Source organism: Pangasianodon hypophthalmus, chromosome 21 (genome assembly GCF_027358585.1).
Source record: "Pangasianodon hypophthalmus isolate fPanHyp1 chromosome 21, fPanHyp1.pri, whole genome shotgun sequence".
Classification (NCBI taxonomy): Eukaryota; Metazoa; Chordata; class Actinopteri; order Siluriformes; family Pangasiidae; genus Pangasianodon; species Pangasianodon hypophthalmus.
In genome coordinates, this window is record NC_069730.1 from 9,046,934 (window position 1) to 9,067,685 (window position 20,752).

General features: G+C 40.2%; 1 protein-coding gene across 1 annotated transcript in view; it reads left to right on the plus strand.

Annotated features, from left to right (window-relative positions):
• The window catches only part of urb1 (URB1 ribosome biogenesis homolog), a 76,133-nt gene that overhangs the window by 14,313 nt on the left and 41,068 nt on the right, over window positions 1-20,752 (plus strand). The window contains exons 2-15 of the mRNA XM_026941402.3: window positions 5,748-5,887; window positions 6,089-6,240; window positions 6,588-6,717; window positions 7,425-7,521; window positions 7,603-7,688; window positions 7,786-7,911; window positions 8,028-8,155; window positions 10,220-10,415; window positions 10,517-10,654; window positions 12,516-12,689; window positions 12,797-12,923; window positions 13,002-13,124; window positions 15,370-15,482; window positions 20,590-20,709. Of these exons, the coding sequence (XP_026797203.2) occupies window positions 5,748-5,887; window positions 6,089-6,240; window positions 6,588-6,717; window positions 7,425-7,521; window positions 7,603-7,688; window positions 7,786-7,911; window positions 8,028-8,155; window positions 10,220-10,415; window positions 10,517-10,654; window positions 12,516-12,689; window positions 12,797-12,923; window positions 13,002-13,124; window positions 15,370-15,482; window positions 20,590-20,709 (1,850 nt within the window). The remainder of the gene's footprint in view (window positions 1-5,747; window positions 5,888-6,088; window positions 6,241-6,587; window positions 6,718-7,424; window positions 7,522-7,602; window positions 7,689-7,785; window positions 7,912-8,027; window positions 8,156-10,219; window positions 10,416-10,516; window positions 10,655-12,515; window positions 12,690-12,796; window positions 12,924-13,001; window positions 13,125-15,369; window positions 15,483-20,589; window positions 20,710-20,752) is intronic.

Sequence of the window (20,752 nt, forward strand, 5' to 3'; positions counted from 1 at the left end):
TCCCTACTGGCTAGTCTGAAGCACTCTGACATCTCCCATTGGTACGCATTTCTGGGGGAAAAAAACCACAGTGGTATTGTGAATCCCCTCTGAAAGTATTTGAATGGCAAGGCCAATTATTTTGTTACAGCTATACACTGAAAACATTTGGATTTTAGATCAAAAGATGAATATGAGATGATAGATTAGAATTCGAGCTTTCATTTACTGATATTTACCTCTAGATGTGTTAAACAACCTAGAGAATCGCAACTTTTTGTGCCAGATAACCCAATTTGTTAGGAGAGCAAAGGTATAGGAACTGTTTGTCTTAAAGTAACTTAAACACTTAAACAGTTTATCCTTTTTATCAACAAATGCAGGCTTCACAGGCAAAACCCAGGGCGCAAACCAAGAATAGACAATCAGAGCTGTTAATTTTTAAACAATCAGTTTAACAGGGCACATCTGGGCCTGCCAGGAACACATATTTCAATATTTTTGTTGTTTAACACATCTAGATGTAAAAATTGCCTTTGCTGTTCCAATACCTCTGGAGGGGACTGTAACTGGTCTTTAATTTTTTATTTTTTTATTTTTATTATTAAAGTAAGCCAGAATTTGCTTTCTAAAATGTTGCGTTGTGCATACTATCAAATTGGACACCATTCCAAGCCAACAGAAGACAGTTGTGGTTAGAGGCATTATCTCGAAGGATAATTCTGGCCGGAGTAGTTCCTTTGCAGTGCCCAAAGCTAACTAAGAATTATATCAGTAAGATGGGCGAGCTAACTAAGACTTCAACATGCCTAGCCTATAACGGAAATGTTTAGCTAACTAAATTTGTTCAGCTTAAAAAAAGAATTTATAGCATCTGGCTGGGCAGCACCTCGGCTTTCAGTGCAGCCGTATAAATGCTCGGAGTTTCTATGAGATACAGTATGTATATATGTCCGGCTATTGCAGGCTAAGTCACCACTTAATCATTTAGCCACTGACAGTGCTCAATAGATTTTTCAGTCAGAGAGTAGCTCACATTGCTAGGCTAGTCAGGTCTTTTTCCAACCAGGTTGCATGCGCATCTCTTTGTTTACGAACACTAAAGAGTTCTGTACAACATTGAAGAATTATGGATATTTGAGTGTTCACTTCAAACTGGAGGACTATGAAAGAGATTTGAAAGCAGAGTTACTGGGTTTTCCACAGAATAAAATACTAAAGTACAAAACAGAGCAGAGGAAAGGTCCTTGCCTGGTCAACCTGACCTTGTCCTCACCTATGTAACTATTGGTAAGATTTCTAGTAAAGTCACTAGTGTCATAAAGATTTGCAGTCGGCTATAAGTTATTGGATTATTTACACGGCACTCACCTTGCAATTATAGCCTGAGGTTGAGTCCCTCTGTGTGCCAGGCCCCCGGGGAATCGCAGCGTGTGAGAAGCCTGCAAGCATGGTGTAGTGTTTTTGCCCTCGTAATTTCATGCTCATAAGTCACAAGCCGTACAGTCTTGACCATTGTGTGAGCCTGTAGGGTGTAGACAAACAGCACTGAGGCATTAGAGTACAGCCATATTCATATGATGTGCACTGATGCTGATATAAGTCCCACTGTTCTGCTGATATAGAGTACCTCTTTATCAAGTGCAGACCTTTTTATCTGCCCCGTGAATTTACATGCATCATAATTGCTGCAGTATATGTACCCCCGAATGCTAATGGTAAGATAGCCATGAAAGAACTTAGCCGTGAAAGGTGCTGTTATTAGTAAGCTACAAACAACGCATTCGAATTGAGCTATTATCATTGCTGGGGATTTTAATCACACTAATTTGAGGACAGTATATTCTATCAAAATGTCTACAAGAGGAGACAACGTTCTTGATCATGATTATACAAACATTACTGAGGCCTACAAAGCTACTCCCCTCCCCCACGTTGGACAACCAGATCGTGTAACCCTGTTCCCGCTCCCCAAATACACACCCATCATCAAATGTGTGAAACCCACAGTGAGGACTGTAAAAGTCTGGCTAGAAGGAGCAGACTCTTCACTACAGCAACAGTTCCAGGACACAGACTGGAATGCCTTTGCTTCTTAGGCCACACTGGATTTCCACACATACATTAATATTTACACCAGTTCTGTTCAGGATCACATCAAGTGTGTCAACACAGTAACCACCCAAAAAATAATTAAAACATACCCGAACCAGAAGACTTGGATGGATAAGGATGTCTGACTCCTGCTGAAGGCATGTGACATTGCTTTCAGATCTGCGATTGGGAAGCTTACAACTTATCCAGGGCCAATCTGAAGAAGGGAATAAAAGCAGCTAAACACAACTATAAACTTCAGTTATAAACTCCTCGACACTCAGGGACTGGACTGAAAACACACACACTCAACTGAGCATCACTCCATCCTCTTTGCAATATCTGCACACACCTGCATTCAATTTCTGGTGCTATAAATATTTTATATACTTATATTTTATATACTTTATATATACGTATATTTATACTCTCCACCTGGCTGCTATGTTTACATTCAGCAACTTATTTGGTCAATTTTTTGCACTACTGTCGTAAAAGTCACTTTTTTAATTAGTACTGTGTACTTGTTGGTGCTGCACTGAAACTCACCAGGCCCCTTGTCTTATTTTGATAGTTTTTGTACTGTCTTGTGCCGCCTGCACATGTTTGCACTGTGCACTTTATGTAAATATATGTAATGTCTACTGTAGTTCTATGTTTTGTTTTATGTAGCAACTTGGTCCTGGAGGAACGTTGTTTTGTTTCACTGTGTACTAACTAGCTGTATATGGTTGAAATGACAATAAAGCCACTTGACTTGACTTGAGATAGAGGATAACTTCAACAACCATGACCCTTGACGCGTGTGGGCAGGAATCCATGCCCTCATGGTATATAAACCAACCAGCAACAGTTCCTCAACCAGTGATGTCGCCCTTCCAGATGATCTTAACACCTTCTATGCTTGCTTTGATCGTGGAAACACAGAACCACCAAACAAAGCTGATCTCCCACCTGATGACCTGCCACTCACATTCTCCACCAGTGATGTGTGCTCCACCCTGAGCAGGGTAAATGCACATAAAGCTGCTGGCCCCGATGGCATCCCAGGCCATGTGCTCAGGGCCTTTGCAGAGTAGTTCATCACTGATATTTTCAACTTGTCCTTGGCCCAGGCAGTTGTTCCCACCTGCTTCAAGACAGCCACCATTGTACAAGTACCTAAACATGCTGCTGCAATGACCCTCAATGACTTCTGTCCTGTCGCTCTCACTCCCATCATTGCCAAGTGTTTTGGGGGACTGGTCCTCTCTCACCTGAAAACATGCCTGCCCCCAGCACTGAACCCATATCGGTTCACCTACAGACCCAACAGGTCATCTGAGGATGCCATCACCTCAGCTCTCCACTCTGCCCTGACCCACCTAGACAATAGCAACCCCTATGTCAGGATATTGTTTGTTGATTTCAGTTTTGCCTTCAATACTCTCACCCCATCCAAGCTGATCTCCAAGCTCATTGATCTTGGCATCAGCACCTCCATCTGCAGTTGGACCTTGTGGTCTGTTAGTCAGAAAGTCCAATCTGTTAGGCTTGACAACCACAACTCCTCCACCCTCATTCTGAACACTGGCGTACCACAGGGCTGTGTGCTGAGCCCAATCCTCTACTCTCTCTTCACCCATGACTGCATGCCTGTGCATGGCACTAACTCCAAGTTTGCAGATGACACCACGGTGGTAGGCCTGGTCAGTGGCGACAGCCTACAGGGAAGAGGTTCAGCACCTGGCAAAGTGGCGTGCCAACAACGATCTTGCACTCAACACTCAGAAGACCAAAGAGCTTATTGTGGACCACCGGAGGACAAGAAGAGACCATACAAACACACTCACAAACACACACCCATCCACATTGATGGGGTCGGGGTGGAGCATGTGACCAGCTTCAAGTTCTCGGGTGTCCATATCTCTGAGGAACTTTCCTGGGCACTCAACACATCCACACTGATCAAAAAGGTGCAAAAGCGCCTCCTTAGGAAACCAAGGAAGGCTCACTTATCCCTCAGGTACTATGGAACTTTTACCGCTGCACTATTGAGAGCATCTTAACAAACTGCATCATAGTGTGGTACGGCAATTGCACTGTCTCAGATCAGAAGGCCTTCCAGCGAGTGATGAAAACTACCCAATACATCTCTGGTGTCCAGCTACCTTACATTAAAGACAGTCTTCACAAACTCTGCTTACGGAGGCTGAGAAGTATAATCAAAGACACCTCTCACCCCAACCATGGTCTGTTTACTCCTCTACCATCTGGGAAACGCTACAGAAGTCTATGCTGTCGCACTAGCAGACTCAGGAACAGTTTCTTCCCGTCAGCTGTCAGCCTTCTGAACTCAGGCGCTGAGGTGTACACCCCTATTCTAACCCATGTTATTAAAAAAACCCACTGTACTGTACAATATTAATGCTGTGTGCACTCCTAAATACCATCTGTATCTTGTCATTTGCACTACCATGGTAACTTGCCCTTACACCTCATTCAGAACTTGCCTCCTTGCACATTAATGACTAATTACTACATGCACCTTCTATGTTTGTACTGAGCTGGTCTCTTCTACCAGATTTTAGAATGTATGATGCACCTTGTATGTTTGTACACCTTGTCATTTGCACTGAGCTGGTTTCTACTTCCTCTCCCTCATACCTTGCACATGTATATTCATAAATATATATATATTTATAGACATATTGCTATTTGCACTTCTGGTTAGATGCTAAACTGCATTTCACTGGCTCTGTACTTGTACTCTGCACAATGACAATAATCTAATCTAATCTAATGTGTTCTGATGGGCTCCCACAAAGAAGCAGACCATCTGGGATGTCCCGCGTTCCTCGCGCACATTACGGCGCTCAGTCTCACAGTGAACAGGAAGATCCCTATCCCATACGTCATATGATTCATTGTGGAGGGTGCTAGCCACCTTATCGTCCCAATTTGTGTCAGACATTACTGCACCTTAAGGCTGATTTACACTGGCTGTTAACTATGCATACTCATATGCAAGATGTCAGCCATATCCTGCAATCATTTGGCACGTCACTTGTCCATGGTGAGGGTTTTTGATTTGAGATGCAGTTCATGACAACATTCACGCCTACGGTAGAAAGTTTTAAAGAGAAAAGTGCCATCCAGCGGATGCCACTTTTAATACTCCAGCATAAGATACGCAAGTGAGTATGTGAACAATGACACTCACATAGCAGCTGCGTGTGCACGTGTACGTGTGGTGAAAGTGAAGTATATTTGCACGCTTACAGGCTTGGGTAGGTTTCTGTGGTGGTTCCTGCTTTTGCTGCCATGCTTGAACTGTTAACTGCAGCTGTAACAGTAACCCTTTAGTCTTACTGCCTAGTTTAATATTACCCCCTAGTTTAATGTTTATTATAGCACTCCCCATATTCTTGAGAATATGCCACAAATTAAATTTGTATTTTTTTGATGTTCTAACTGTAATGAAACATTATTCTGAATGATTTGCACTGTATTTCATCCTTAATATGTAATTTTTATTTAAACATGTTAAACAGAGAGTACAATGGAATGATAATTTATTTATGCTTTATAAATTTCTGTAATATGAACAACTTTTGGACAAAAACAAACCTTGCATTTGAACCTTATAGCTATCATTTACAAATAGCTTCTTGTTGTTATCTCTTACCTTCTAGCCTTGGAAATCTTCATACAAACTGCAAAACAACTTCCATGTGCCAACCTGTATGATGTAGTTGAGGGTTACATAAAAATCTCAGCAGAATGTGCAGAAATATTGGCCTTATTAAAGGGGGATACCCATTCTGAGACTGAGGTAAGATAATACACCAAAAATGTCTAGCTAATAGATAAGAAAATTTGTCTTGGCTAAGGTCAATGTAATTACTAGAATAAGTTCAGGCTAAGTTTAGCCCAAGATTAGGGCTAATTATTGCGAAATATTTGTCTACTTGAGCTACTAAGTGACTGCTCAGGAATTCAGGCCTTTATATAATGTATCTTTTTCTCTGTTCAGCTGATGCTGATATTTCAGAGCTTAGAGTTGATTTTGCTGCGGACAGCAAGTGACCTTTCTCATTTCAACCTTATGGGCTCCAGCATTGTGAAGAAGACTGTCTCGTCACACATGAAGTTGCTGCAGTCCTCTTTGTGTTCAGGCAATCGTCAGTAAGTTTCAGTACTCCAGCCCATCTGCACAGCTGTTATAGTAGTATTTTATTTTAAATGGCCTGCCCACAAGAATGTTGAGTTGAATTTTCCAGTACACATTTAACTAAACTGTGGACAGTGTTATATTTTTTGGTGATTTTAATTTCATAATTGAAATCTGACAGTCACTAATAAGGCTTAAACACACCCATGGATAAGTAATCCCTAACCAGTTCTCATTATGGACCTGTGGATGGTTAAACTTGAGACAAGTAACTTATCTATTAATGCTAATATGTGTGTTCAGAAATATCCAACACTGACGGTCGTATGAACTTTTTTTTTTTTTTTTCCGGTGTGTTCAGGTTTGTCCGACAGTGCCTTTGTTTGATGACAGCGATGGTGTCTCAGGGCACTGAGGCAGCATGTGAAATTTTCAGCAGTTTGGTTTTCAACAAAACTCTCAGCAGCCTTGCTCGCATGAGAGACAGAACTGTGAGCTCTTCATTTAGATTAATTCTATATTTTCTGCTCATATAGATTTTAATTATAGACATTATTATAAACTTTTTTTTTTCCTCCACATATACTAGTGCTGAATGGTATGGGCAGTATAGGGTCATTTTTGTTAATATATTTAACACATTCCACCAGGTCAGAGATTACACTGTATGGACAAAAGTATGTGGACTCCTGACCATCACATCCATATTTGCTTGTTGAACATCTGATTCCAAAGTTGGTCCTCCTTTTCTGCTATAAAAGCCTCCACTCTTTTTGGAAGGCTTTCCACAAGATTTTGCAGCGTGGCTGTGAGGCTTTGCCTATTCAGCTACAAGAACATTAGTGAGGTCAGAAACTGATGTCGAGCGAGAAGGCCTGGTGCACAGTCGGCGTTCTAGTTCATCCCAAAGGTCTTCAAAGGGGCTGAGGTCAGGGCTCTGTGCAGACCACTCGAGTTTTTCCACGCCAACCTTGGCAAACCATGTCTTTATTTGCGCTAGGCCCTTTAATTCCACTGAAGGAAAATCTTAAAGGTACAGCATACAAAGACATTCTAGCTAATTGTGTGCTTTCAGATATGTGGCAACAGTTTGAGGAAGACCCACATATGGGTGTGATGGTCAGGTGTCCAGATACATTTTAACCACATAGTGTAGAAGTATTAATTGCAGGATTTTTGTTAATGTTTTGATTCAAAGGGCCGACCAGATGTTCGCATGTCCTACATTCAGTTTGCCCTCTCTTTTTTGATGTATGGAGACACTGCAACAATAGTACATGTACTGGAGACCAAAGGTATTATTTACTTCATGTAAGTGTGGAAGGTTACAATGTATAGTGGCATGGTACTAACCTTTTTTGATTTTTATTGTTTAGATTTTCTGTCAGAAATCTTAAATACAGGGCTAAAAGAAGACAGAATATCAACAATCAGTGTGATACTATCTACCTTTCAGTCTAAGGCAAGGCTTTTACATTTTAATTTTCTGAAGCATTTTGTATGTCATGTATCACCTTTTAATCGTTTTAATCTAAATTTTTTTATGTTGATCTTTGCAGATTGTTCAAAATACTGCTGTGAGCAAAACTCAGAAGTTACGTTTCTTCACTGCTTCCACTTTGGCTCAGATTGCTTCTCTGTACAGATGGAATGGGACTGTGGATATATCCACTGATCAAAGTGTGGTAGGAATGGGATCGTATGAAGTCATGTTCTCTCTCTCTCCATCTCTCTTTCTGTGTATGTTTGTTTTCTTTCTTTCTATCTCCAATTTGTAATACTGCTTCATTTTGTTTCTTAGACTATGAATGAACAGGAAGGAGGAAGGCTTGTTGTGCGAGAGTCTGTTCATTGTTTCCTTCTTGACCTCTGTTGCTCTCGCAAACATGGTATCAGTTTTCATGACCCAAGCCTGGGGACAGCTGGAAGGTGCGTGGGACCCAGCATCACTACTAATGCACTAAATCCATTTTACACAATGACCTAATGCTCTTGTTAACAAACACTATTTCCTCAGCTATTTTAGTTAAATAATGGCACCTTGCCCTGGTGTTGCTGATCTCTTGCTGCTGGATTTTGTATAGTTTTGCTTTTGCACCCAGTGTTGGTTCTAAACTGGCCATATATACATGGTTGAATGTCAGTGCTGTACAAGGATATTCCGGTAGGCTTGCTGTTCATTAATCCCTCATTACAAAGACGAACGCACATTTGACAGTTCAGTGGTGTTTAAACTCTAGATATTGGTCTACAGAGATGTGGAAAACACCATATGGTTAGAGGAGTCATCCTTCACCATATTCTCAAGTGGACGAGTGGATGTGAGATGTACACCAAGAGAATCATACAGTCATGAATGGCTCTGTTAATCACTTGCCTGCTTAAGTGGAAATGGTCACTGCAAATGAATGCGAAGTTTGACTTATCACATTAATCCTCTGATGAAACATTTTTCTTTACATTTCTTTTTCTTTACATTTTTCATTACCTATGTAACTGGTTCTGGGAAACTCATAACCACCAGGGGTGGTGATAATGACCTGGATACCTTCTTGTGCACGTGTAGCCTTATGCAGAGAACCTCCAACAAAATACTGAGGTGCGAAAGATGCGGTATTTGCAAAAAAATACCATTGTCGTACAGCCATCTTTCCCTGCCCTGTAACTTGCTTGCCAAGCAACTGGCCCAACAAAATCCCATGGTTGGTGTAACCACTCTCCTACTCATTGGGCTGCACTCAGGAACATGCTATTCCCTAGAGAACCCCGTAAGCAAGCTGTGGTGACCAGATTTTTGCTCTTTTCCCATTGCTGGGCAAGGCAGATGACAGCCCTGTGGCTGCACACCATGTGGGCTCAGAAGAAGAATTTGACTCAGTTGAGGTTGACAACAAGCATGGATGGGGTACCACACCTGACTAGGTTGATATTAGTTAATATTAATTAATTGATTGTTTGGTTGATTAATTGATTAAGAATTTTTCTTACACAAAGATGTCTGTGGCCATGAGGAAAGGAGGAAAGAAAATAAAAGAGCAGTAAGTGACCCCATACTTTTTATGGAGAGACAGGGCTGGCAGAGGTTTGTCCAATCATGGTGGCAGAAAACTTTTATTACCTGAGCTGGCCAATGCCTTCTTCACCCCACATGGTGAGGGGTCGTGAGGTACAGAGTTCAAACAAAGAAAATTCCTTTGTCCCATGCAAAGAAACCCAAAAAGTAATATATAACTATACTTTTTTTTGACACTGATAAAAAATAAAACTTAAAATACTACCAAGTCATACATGAATATGCTCAGGCAGTACTGGAACTCTTGACTGTGCCATAAAGTGTGAGTGGTCACAGTCCTCTGCCTGCATTTGCACTGATGGGAAGTTAAAGTGTCCATGAGAGCTACGGCCCTTAAGGTTTCTTGAAAGAGTGCGATGGCTAACTTTTCAAGCCTGGAAAGAACAACAAAAAAGCTTTGAGATCTTCTGCTGTCAGAGTCATATGAAACTTTAATTGCACACAGGTGGCACAGGTGGTCTTAAACTAATTGTGAATTCTGATGGCAACTTTTATAATATTTATATCTTAGACAAAAGCTAACACCCATATTCAAAACATTTGATAACCTTTTGACTGAGATGGATCTTTTTATTCTCCTTCTGTTCTCATACTATAATTTGCATAACTTGTTTGACTAGGTGTAAATGTGATGAAAGTCTAGGGAACTTTTTTGTGACAACGGTGATTGGGGCACTTGCAGTAACTGATTATCGGCCTTACAGCTTGGGAGAGAGGTTCCTTATAAAACTGAGGCAAGCTCAGTTCTCTGCCTTAGTTTAGATTTAAATTTAGCATGGAATGTACTGCTACCAAGTCACTGTACCTGTACCTTTTCCAGGAAACTCCTCCATCATCGCCATAACTTGGCAGTTTAAGTCATTGCCATTAAATTCATCTTTTCCCTTTCTAAAAGCCTCAGCCACCCGTTGTTTTTTCAGAGCTGGGAATATTGTCCTGCTACAGTTTGTGGTGAGCCTTAAGCAGGTCATCGAGGATGAAAAAGTGGCTGAGCTGCTTGTCAGCATTCTGAAGTGCAACCCTGATATTCTGCACCGTTACTTTATTGAAACACAACTCTGCTTTACTCCGCGCATGAAAGGAGCCTGGTTGGACAGCATTGCACTGCTCAAGAAAGTGAGTTCTCTGCCATATGGGAGGGAGACTTAAATTATACGCTAATTGTGCTGCATGACTGACATATTTAACTCTATCCATGTTTGTCTTTTTTCACATAGATCTATCAGTCCCTGCCTGAGGTGTCCCAGGCATTCCAGCTGCAAGAGGTGGTTCCTGTCCCCCGTTTCCTCAGCATGGTTCTAGTTACCTCCCTCCCTCCAGTCTGCAACAAGGCCTTTTTCACTCAGGGGCTCAATGTGAGTCGCGGTTATCGGAAACTCCTATCCTAAAACACATTAACTATGTTTATATTGCAATATTTGTGTTGTGACCAATGATTCTATTGCTTATTTCGTGGTGCTGTAATTTCATTATTCCTGTGAGAGGTTAGTGCAGTTACAATGGTGTTTAATAGGAAAAATGTTTTTTTTTTTTTTTAACAATCTCAAACATAAAGGATAATAGTCAGGTTTCATGCTTGCCATTTTTCAGGGGCATTCATATTACTTAGAAATCCAGAGTAGAAATATTGTAAACAGCAAATGTTGGACTAAAATTTCTAGAATTCTATGCAGCTATATAATGCAGATATGAGTGGAAACTCCGCTTGGCTAATTAGCAATCTATGAGATGACAAGCAAAATGGTTTTGATGGCAGTATGCAGTCAGGTCCATAAGTGTTTGGACAGTGAAACGATTATTGTAATTTTCCTCTGTACACCACAATGGATTTGAAATGAAGTAATCAAGATGTGGTTGAAGTGTAGACTTTCAGCTTTAATTCAATGGGTTTAACAAAAAATATTGCATTAACCGTTTAGGAATTACAGCCAATTGTTACATAGTCCATCCATGTTTTCTCTCTTTTTCATGACAAGTTAAGGAGATAAAAGGTCTGGAGTTGATTTCAAGTGTTCAATATGCATTTGGTAGCTGTTCATGGGAACTCTCAATATGCGGTCCGAAGTGGTGTTGATGCAAGTGAAGAAGGCCATTATTAGGCTGAAAAAACAAAACAGACCTATCAGAGAGATAGAAGAAACTTTAGAAGTGGCCAAATCAACAATTTGGTGCATTTTTTTTAAAAAGGACTGCGCTGGCAAGCTTACTCCAAAGGGCCTGGAAGACCACAGAAGACAACTATAGTGGATGATTTCAGCATTCTTTCCTTGGTTAAGAAAAAAACAATTGACAACATCTAGCTATGTCAAGACCATGTTTGAGGAGATAGGCATATCATTGTCAGAGTCTGCAATCAAGAGACGCCTTCATGAATGTAAATACAGAGGGTTTACCTCAAGATGCAAACCACAAGTAGCACTCAAGAACAGGCAAGATTAGAATTTGCTAGAAAACATCTAAAAAAAAAAAAAAACCTGCTGAGGAAACTCAGCATTTGGTGATGTCCATGGGTTCCAGACTTCAGGCAGTTATTGACTGCAAAGGATTTGCATCCAAGTATTAAAATAATCCTTATATTTATAATTGTTAGTTTGTCTAATTTCTTTTGAGCCTGAGAAAATGGAGGGAGTATGCGAAAAATGGCTGTAAGGTAATGCAATATTTTTGTTAACCTTGAATTAAAGCTGAAAGTCTACACTTCAATTACATCTTGATTGCGTCATTTCAGATCCATTGTGGTGGTGTACAGAGGCAAAATTACGAAAATTGTGTCACTGTCCTAATACTTATGTACCAGACTGTAAGCATGAAATTGTGGATAATTTAAGAAACTGCTAACCAATGTAAAAATAGACCAACATGTCAATGAAAAGTTTAAACTAATCAAATCAACTTGTAATTTCATTACAAAATAAATATTGGACTCAGTCAGATCCATAGTATTTGGACATTGCACCACATTTTATTTTTATATGTCTACCACACTATATTTGGATTTAAATAATGTATGAGCTCAAAGTGCAGACTTTCAGCATTAAACTTTGCACAGTAGAAGAAAGATCCCTTCCCCTGAAAACTAACCCAAGCTTTTGGCCTGTACCATGAGTTTGAGTTGCCATCTGCAACATGATTGGCTGATTGGGTAATTACAAGAATGAGCAGAGTAGAGGTGTTCTAAGGTGTAACTAATTTACTAATAATGTTAATTTTCAACAGTTGCACAGTGTGGAGGGCCAGCATGCTACACTCACTCTGATAGCTTTTATCCTAAGAAGAGCTCAGAAGAATATAGAGCACAGTCTGAAGAGACCAGTGTTGGATAGTTTTGATGCACACAGTCTCAATGCCAAGGAAGAGTTTGTCCAGCTTTACAGGGAAGCACTGAGTAAGGTGTGAACAATCTCAAAAAGGATATAAAGCAAAGAAAGAGACATGTAATACAATGTAAGTAAACACAATGATGACACACTGAAGGCATTATTCTATTTTTTTCACAGGTTTTACCGGACATCATGTCCATTGTTTCAAAGTGGCAGTCACTCTCAAAGAATGAGAGAAAACGGGATGAGGTACAGATGGGCTTGTCAAAACTAAAAGCAGAGGAGGTTAAAATTCAAGAACATGGTAAAACACTGTGCATTTGTTGTTTTATTTACTGTGCTTGTGTTGATTTTATTGAAATAACTATCTTGTGTACTGCAGGTGATCGAAATCAAAAGCTAATCTTGTTTAAGGCTCTTCTACTGCACGTGATATGCTTATATCAGAATGTTGTTCCTCACCTTGTTACCGAAAGCAAGTTTGACTTCAGCAAACTGTTAAAAGGTGAGTTCTCTCCAATGCTCAAGTTTTCTTCTTGGTTTGGACTTAAAGGTAAACAAAATTAGGAAAAGGACCTTACATATAGCATTCTGCAGCAATATATTCAACTATTCTCTAATGAAAAGAAAATGTATATTTTGAACGTTTTTGTGTTCAAAATATACATTTTCTTTTCATTAGAGAATAGTCCAATCAGATATCACTTCATAATAGGATGTGACAATGTTGGTGCATATCCCTCTCATGGTACCCATTTATTTATATAGAAATTACATTTGCTCCTAGACACTTGCAAAATTTCACAATAATCACACAGATGACCGGGGCAGGGCAGAAATTTCACGAATTACTTGTGGCAAAGGTAACGTTCTATGACAGTGCCATGTTTAAAGTCACTGAGCTCTTCAGTATAACCTGTTCTACTGCCAGTTTTTGTCTAGGGAGATTACATGGCTATGCACTTACATTACATTTTTGCACCTGTTAGCAGTGGGTGTGACCTCCTGAACTCAATAAATAGGAGGGGTGTCCACATAGTTTTGGACATATTGTGTGTGTGTGTGGGCGCTTGCAGTCCCCCCACCTTGAAAGTATTGGAACAACAAGGCCAATTCTTTTGTTTTTGCTATACTCTGAAGACATTTGGGATTGAGATCAAAAGAAAAGTGAGAGGATGGATCGGAATTTCAGCTGGTATTTACATCTAGATGTGTTAAACAACTTAAAACATGGCATCTTTTGTTTGAACCCACCCATTTTTCAAGTGATCAAAAATATTGAAACATGTGACTGACAGGTGTTTCTTGTTGCCTAGGTGTGCTCTGTTAGACTGATTAGTTAAACTTTTAATAGCACTGAATATCTACTCTTTGAGCCCCTGGATTTTGCCTGTGAAGACTGCATTTGTTGGTAAAAAGGATAAACCAACATGAATTCCAGAGAGCTGTATATGGGACAAAAGCATGCCATTTTGAAGCTGAGAAAAGAGTGAAAATTGATCAGAGCCATTGCACAAGCATAGCCAATACAAAAGAAAGAAACTACTGGAATAATAAAAACCATGATGATCATTGTGAAAGCTGTGAAGATGATAAAACAAAAACAACAGTCAGTGTCATCACCATCAGTATCCACAGGGCAAGGCTGAAGGTATCACAATTCACCATTCAAAGAAGACTTTGAGAACAGAAATAGAGAGGCCATACATGGCCATCCAACATGTACAAGCTCATCAGTCGAACACAGTGGAGGTAGTGTTATGGCTTGGGTGCGTCTAGAATGGTCTCAGTAATCTTTATTGATGATGTAACTCATGATGCTAGCAGCAGAATGAATTCAGAAGTCTACAGAAACATTATATCTGTCTGCAGAAACATTCTGTCTGTCTGCCAATTTAAAAAGTAAATCACCAGACCATAACCCAATTGAGCATGCATTTCACCTCCTGAGGGAGGAACCCCCCCCCCCCCCCCCCCCCCCCCCCAAAAAAAAAAAAAAAAAACAAAAAAAAACAACAACAAAGAACAACTGAAAGAAGCTGCAGTACAAGCCTGGAAAAGCATCACAAAAGAATGCAACAGTTTGGTGATGTCAGTGGGTCGCTGTCTTGATGCAGTTATTGCCAAATATTAAATTTAGTTTACTTTAGGATTATCTGTTCCAATATTTTGCTCACCTAAAAATTGGGTGGTCTGCAATCAAAGATGCCATGTAGAACTAAGCTGTTAACACATCTGGATGTAAATATCAGGAAAAGGTGTGTGTGTGCGCATATGTATGTATGTATGTATATATGTATGTATAAAGCCACTCAACAGATGGCACAGTCATTTCTACATTCTGTTTTGCTCTCCTGTTGTGTTTTGAGCACTTTATTCAGTGTATGATATGTTGATCAGTGCATTTCACCATCTTTGCCATCTTTCCACCCTCTTTATTGAAATGACATTCAATTTGAATAATAATTGGCAAGTTTAGCTGATTATACATAACCAAATACAACAATAATGCTACTACAGCTTTGTTGTAGTGAGTTTATCCAAATACATTTTTTTTTTAAAAAGTATTTTTCCTGTGCACTGTAAAAGGTTTAATGCATTTTCTCAAAGGCCTTAATGTTTGTATTCGTTCAATTTAAAATTAGATTCTAATGATTAATAAGCAGAAGATGTCTTTGCAGTTCTCTATGTGAATAGTTTGCCCTGTAACCAATCTTAGCATATTGAATGTCAGTCTTAATCATTTGCAGGCATTGTATCAGAGAAAGGAATGAAAGGTGCTGTCCCTCCCATCCTGCAGTACCAAGTACTGCAGCTGGCGCTGGAGCTTCCTGCTAGCAAGTTTTCTTGGTTCCGCTTTCAGGTATGTTGGGTATACCCATTGTGTGCCAATCAAATGCAAGTTGTAAGCCACACATCATTGCTATATTTAAGAGAGTTACTTGCCTTTTAACCTGTGCAGGCAAATGCTAGCTGGAAGTGGTGAAACAGCACTCAAGCATATACAAACCTCTATTTTGCTACTTTACTGGTACATGTTTATTAAGTAACAGATCTTCAGTATCAGAATTTTTTTACCATTTGATGTTGCCAAGGACTTTATTAAGCAGATGTTTTTTTTTTTAATGCTATATCGGGAAAATTTGTCCTTTATATGCAAATTAGGTTCTCTTTCCTGCCTACCATTCCCATGGATGGTATAATAGCTTGCTAACACCAGTGTAAAGATTAAACATATTTGGTGATATGTCACTTATATCATATTTGTATTAAATTCAATTCAGTTTTATTTGTATAGCGCTTTTAACAATGGACATTGTCACAAAGCAGCTTTACAGAAATAATTGGATTCACAAAAATAAATATTGTAAATATGTGAATTTATCCCTAATGAGCAAGCCAGAGGCGACAGTGGCAAGGAAAAACTACCTGAGACAATATGAGGAAGAAACCTTGAGAGGAACCAGGCTCAAAAGGGAACCCATCCTCATCTGGGTGCATCGAATAGTGCAGTTATAAATAAATCCCTTCTATTATTTTGTATTATATGGACAAATAGTGCAATTGTGCAACCAGTAAATTCATCAGTTTTTGCAAGAAGTCCAGTTGGTTAAAATCCTTCCACTGATGGAGTCCTGAGTACGAAGCTGCTCGTGGCAACTGCAGCCCCAAAGCCACTACAGCAATCGCAGTCCCAAGCCATTACATTACAGCTCCCCATATATGATCCCCAAGCCATCTCCACAGCCCCCAGGTGGCACTATCCCCAGCAATCCAAATGGTTCTTCAGGCCATCCATATGGGGCCACCCCCAGCAGCAGTGAGCAAACTCAACCGATGAGAACTCCAATCAGAAGTAGGGCATCAGGATGGGTCAGGTGGGTCCGGGGAGCAGAAGGGGTCAGGATCACTGGCATCTCAGAAGTAGCATGTGTAGCTGAGTGAGGGAGAGAGAGATGGAGAGAGAGGTAGAGATTGTTAGGTAAGCTTTTGTCCTCTAATGGTTAAGGACAATGTACTTTGCAGAGTGCAAGCAGCTCTGGCAAGACTAGCTATGACAACATAGCTTCTGGCTCTCCCTTTTAGTTAACACAGACATGAGGGCACCCTGGGACATAAGGCAGCCAGCCACTCCACCGTCGACAAACCCTTTCGACAAGTCCATTTCTTGTAGCATTGTTATGCTGAGGATTTCCAACTTTACCTTCCGATCAAACCATCCAATACTTGTTTATTTGACCATCTTTTACCATGTCTAGCTGAAATCAAGACTTGGATGGGAAATAACTTCCTACAGTTAAATGAAAACAAAACTGAGGTTCTCTTGCTAGGCTCTCATGTATCCAACAATTCACTTAAAAATCAGTTACAATTTGCATAGTTATGCAAAGAACTTGGTGTTTGTTTTGCTCCAAGTTGATAAGCAAATTAATGCTGTTGTAAAGAGTTGCTTGTTCCAACTTAGATCTATTGCAAAATTAAATTCTTTCTTTCTTGCTTAGATCACTTGATTTCCTGGTAGATTATGTATGACTGCTGCAGCTATGAGTGGTGTAAGTGTTCATTTAAGAACTTTGGATGTAGATCTAGATCACTAATGAGTAAGACAAAGACGACAGTAGCAAGGAAAAACTCACAAGTCAACATGAAGAAACCTTGAGAGGAACCAAACTTAAAAGAAAAAACACATCACTTGTGGGGTTTAGGGTTCGGACACCATTCATTATGTTTCTGCCAGAGAACCACCTGTTAAACTCAGTGAGCATCTTGTCTAAAACAGGGTAGAAAATGGCTATATGAATACTATCTTTGTCTAGTTCTAAATCTGACCTTTTCTAATCTACAGTAGTGAGCACACAGTACCCAGCCAGTCGAGAGCTTAGCCGTTTTTGTTGTTTTGCAGCCGGCTGTATTGCAGTATCACATTGCTTACAATATTCAACAATTTATTCCACAGGCTATCAAAAAAAGAAAAAGACTTACCTGTCCCTCAAGTTATTCAAAGTTTGACTAAAGCTTCAACTAAATCAACAGGGTTTGAGAGGTCAAGTGAACTAAAGACTGTAGCATATCAGACAGAAGTTTTGTTTCTGCAAAGACTATACAGAATGTAAAATTGCTTACACAGTGCAAGCGTGCTTCAACAGATTTCTCGCCATTGTGTTCTTGAGCTATCTCATAAGGACTTGCTTAATGACAATCTATTCGTAATGCTACATAGAACCATCTACCGACATGCCCAGCAAGTATCATTTAATCTCTGGAGCTTTCTGGGTACACCTTCATACATCTGGTTTTGTACACTGAGCCATTTTTGATGGACATGTGATCTAGATGTGAAGACATACTGTCTTTCTAGTAAGGAGAAGAACTGCTCTGCCTCAAGTTGCATGAAGTTTCCTTTATTATCTGAATCTGCACTCATTGTATCCTCTTTGTGGAATGTTTTGCATGGCTGTAAATATAGAACTTCATCTAATAATATAGTTTTTAATGTAGTCCTGGTCGTCTTTAACCTGTTTGCTGTGTTCCTTGTTTAGGGTATTTAAGAGTGTTGCATAATTTATTTTTTTTTTTTACAGCTGTCTGATAGTCCCTCCATGCAGTCATTGTTTGTTTGTGCCGCTCAGATCTCGCATGAATTGCAAATCTACCCTCTTTGTAAGTCGCTCTCTTCCAGTTGCTGAATCCTGCTGAGTCAAATACTGTCTCTGAGCTTTTGGGAGGCCTAAAATTAGTACCGGGAAAGCACCACGCAGAGTCTACATTTTTTGAATATTCAAGCCAGTGGTGGATATTGTACCAGGCTGTCTTGAAACTCATCCTTCTGTTTCCCATCAGTGTCTTCGGATATATGTTTATGTTTATGTCCCAAAGGTGTTCTATCGGGTTCAGGTCAGGACTCTGTGCAGGCCAGTCAAGTTCATCCAACCAAATTTCACACTCGGCACAATGCAGTCCGAAATGTACCGTTCTCCTGGCAACCTCCAAACCCAGACTCGTCCATCAGATTGCCAGATGGAAAAGCGTGATTCATCACTCCAGAGAACGCGTCTCCACTGCTCTAGAGTCCAGTGGCGGCGTGCTTTACACCACTGCATCCGACGCTTTGCATTGCACTTGGTGATGTGTGGCTTGGATGCAGCTGCTTGGCCATGGAAACCCATTCCATGAAGCTCTCTGCGTACTGTACTTGGGCTAATCTGAAGGTCACATGAAGTTTGGAGCTCTGTAGCAATTGACTGTGAAGAAAGTCGACGACCTCTTTGCACTATGCGCTTCAGCATCCGCTGACCCCTCTCCGTCAGTTTAGGTGGCCTACCACTTCGTGGCTGAGTTGCTGTTGTTCCCAAACTTTTCCATTTTGTTATGATAAAGCTGACAGTTGACTGTGGAATATTTAGGAGCGAGGAAATTTCACGACTGGATTTGTTGCACAAGTGGCATCCTATGACAGTTCCACGCTGGAATTCACTGAGCTCCTGAGAGCGGCCCATTCTTTCACAAATGTTTGATTATCTTCAACCCCAGACCTACACTTTTCTACACATGCCATGTAAACTGACTAACAGAGCTGTTCAACATCATAAACCTGATGGTGCTGTGCTGGTGGACACAAATGGCTCTGCTGTCTGTGTCTCAGTCTGTCTCTACCTGTTCTGCTGTGTCCTTGCTGTTCAAGCCAGGCTCTCCAACTGACCATTCTTCCTGCTCATTCTGCCCAGTTGCCTGGGCTCTCTCCCCACCTGAATGATCTGGCTCTATCTGACTTTCTGAATGATTGTCTTTCTGTTCTTGAAAGAAGTATGATATTTCACTTTTCCTCTTCATTTTGGAAGATGAAGAGGAACTATAGAACAAAATTGTCATACCACCAACACAGTGGTTTTTTTGCGTTAGCTAGCTAACATTACACATATATGCAAACAATTGAGAATGTGACATATTCTCAATAACGCTAGCTTACATGAATGTATACATCTACAGTAGCATGCTTATATAGACAGGCAAGACAAAAATATTTTTCTCAGAAATGTTTTTCTCATATTATCACCTTAAATGGTCTGACTAGTAAAATGTATTTTTACTTTAGTGTGCCACTTTGGGGCTTCGTACAAAAGTGGTCAGGTTATAATAATTAGCTCAGAGTTGACTTACTCCTCATTCAGGGGGGCACAGCAGGGGCCAAGCTTGTTGTCACAACTGCAAAGCACATCCTTAAGAGGCTCTTGATAATGGCATTTGCTAAATGCTGTAAATATAAATGTATGGCACAGCACCTATACATCCCAGTATACCAAAATTCTCTATGCCCGTGAACCGTTAGATCTGCACCTTTACCCAAGCAAAGAGCTATTTAACAAAATGCTTGACTAAACAAATAGTCATAGTGACTGTGTGCCTGAGTCCTGTGCACTAATTGGAAGATTTATCTATAACTGAGGGCTTTGCAGTTTTAAATTGTCTTCAACAGTTCTGTTATTCCTAGAGACTGGTAATCACCATGGGAAAAACATGAGCTATTCATTTGCATATTAGCTTTTTATGTACATAAAATGTCACATAAGCAGGACCCCTGGTGTTGCTTAGTTGCCTTTTTGGGGATCAAGCCTTGGGGAGCAAACTATCCTATTGCTGTTTGCCTGGAGTCCTAACATTCCTAAGAACAAAACAGTAGGGTTCCTCTAAAGAAGAAATATCCTAACTAAATCAGTAGGGGTTGTATTTGGATCCTTAATAATGTCACTTTGAAAACCACAGATCACCATCTCCACATGCTATGTTGCAAGGATGGAGAAACAAGACCACTGTACTGTGGCAGTAGCTATTGGGGATTTAGGCATGATTTTTTTCAAAATACAGCTAACCTATCAACATCATGTCTTAGAAGACTTTGCCATTGTTTTTGCCTGAGTTTTTTTTTTTCTGTTCCTGCTTGTGTCAGTCATGATCTTTAATTGTTACCATAGGATGTAGTGGCTCCAGAGTGGGAGGGACGGGAGCAGTCTGTATTATATGTGCTGCTAAAGATGTTTGTCAACTGTAGCAACACTCATCTGAGGACCACAACTAGGATGCTCGTGCTTAAGGTCAGTATATGGGACCTTGGGTTACTTTTAGAGTTAGAGTTTG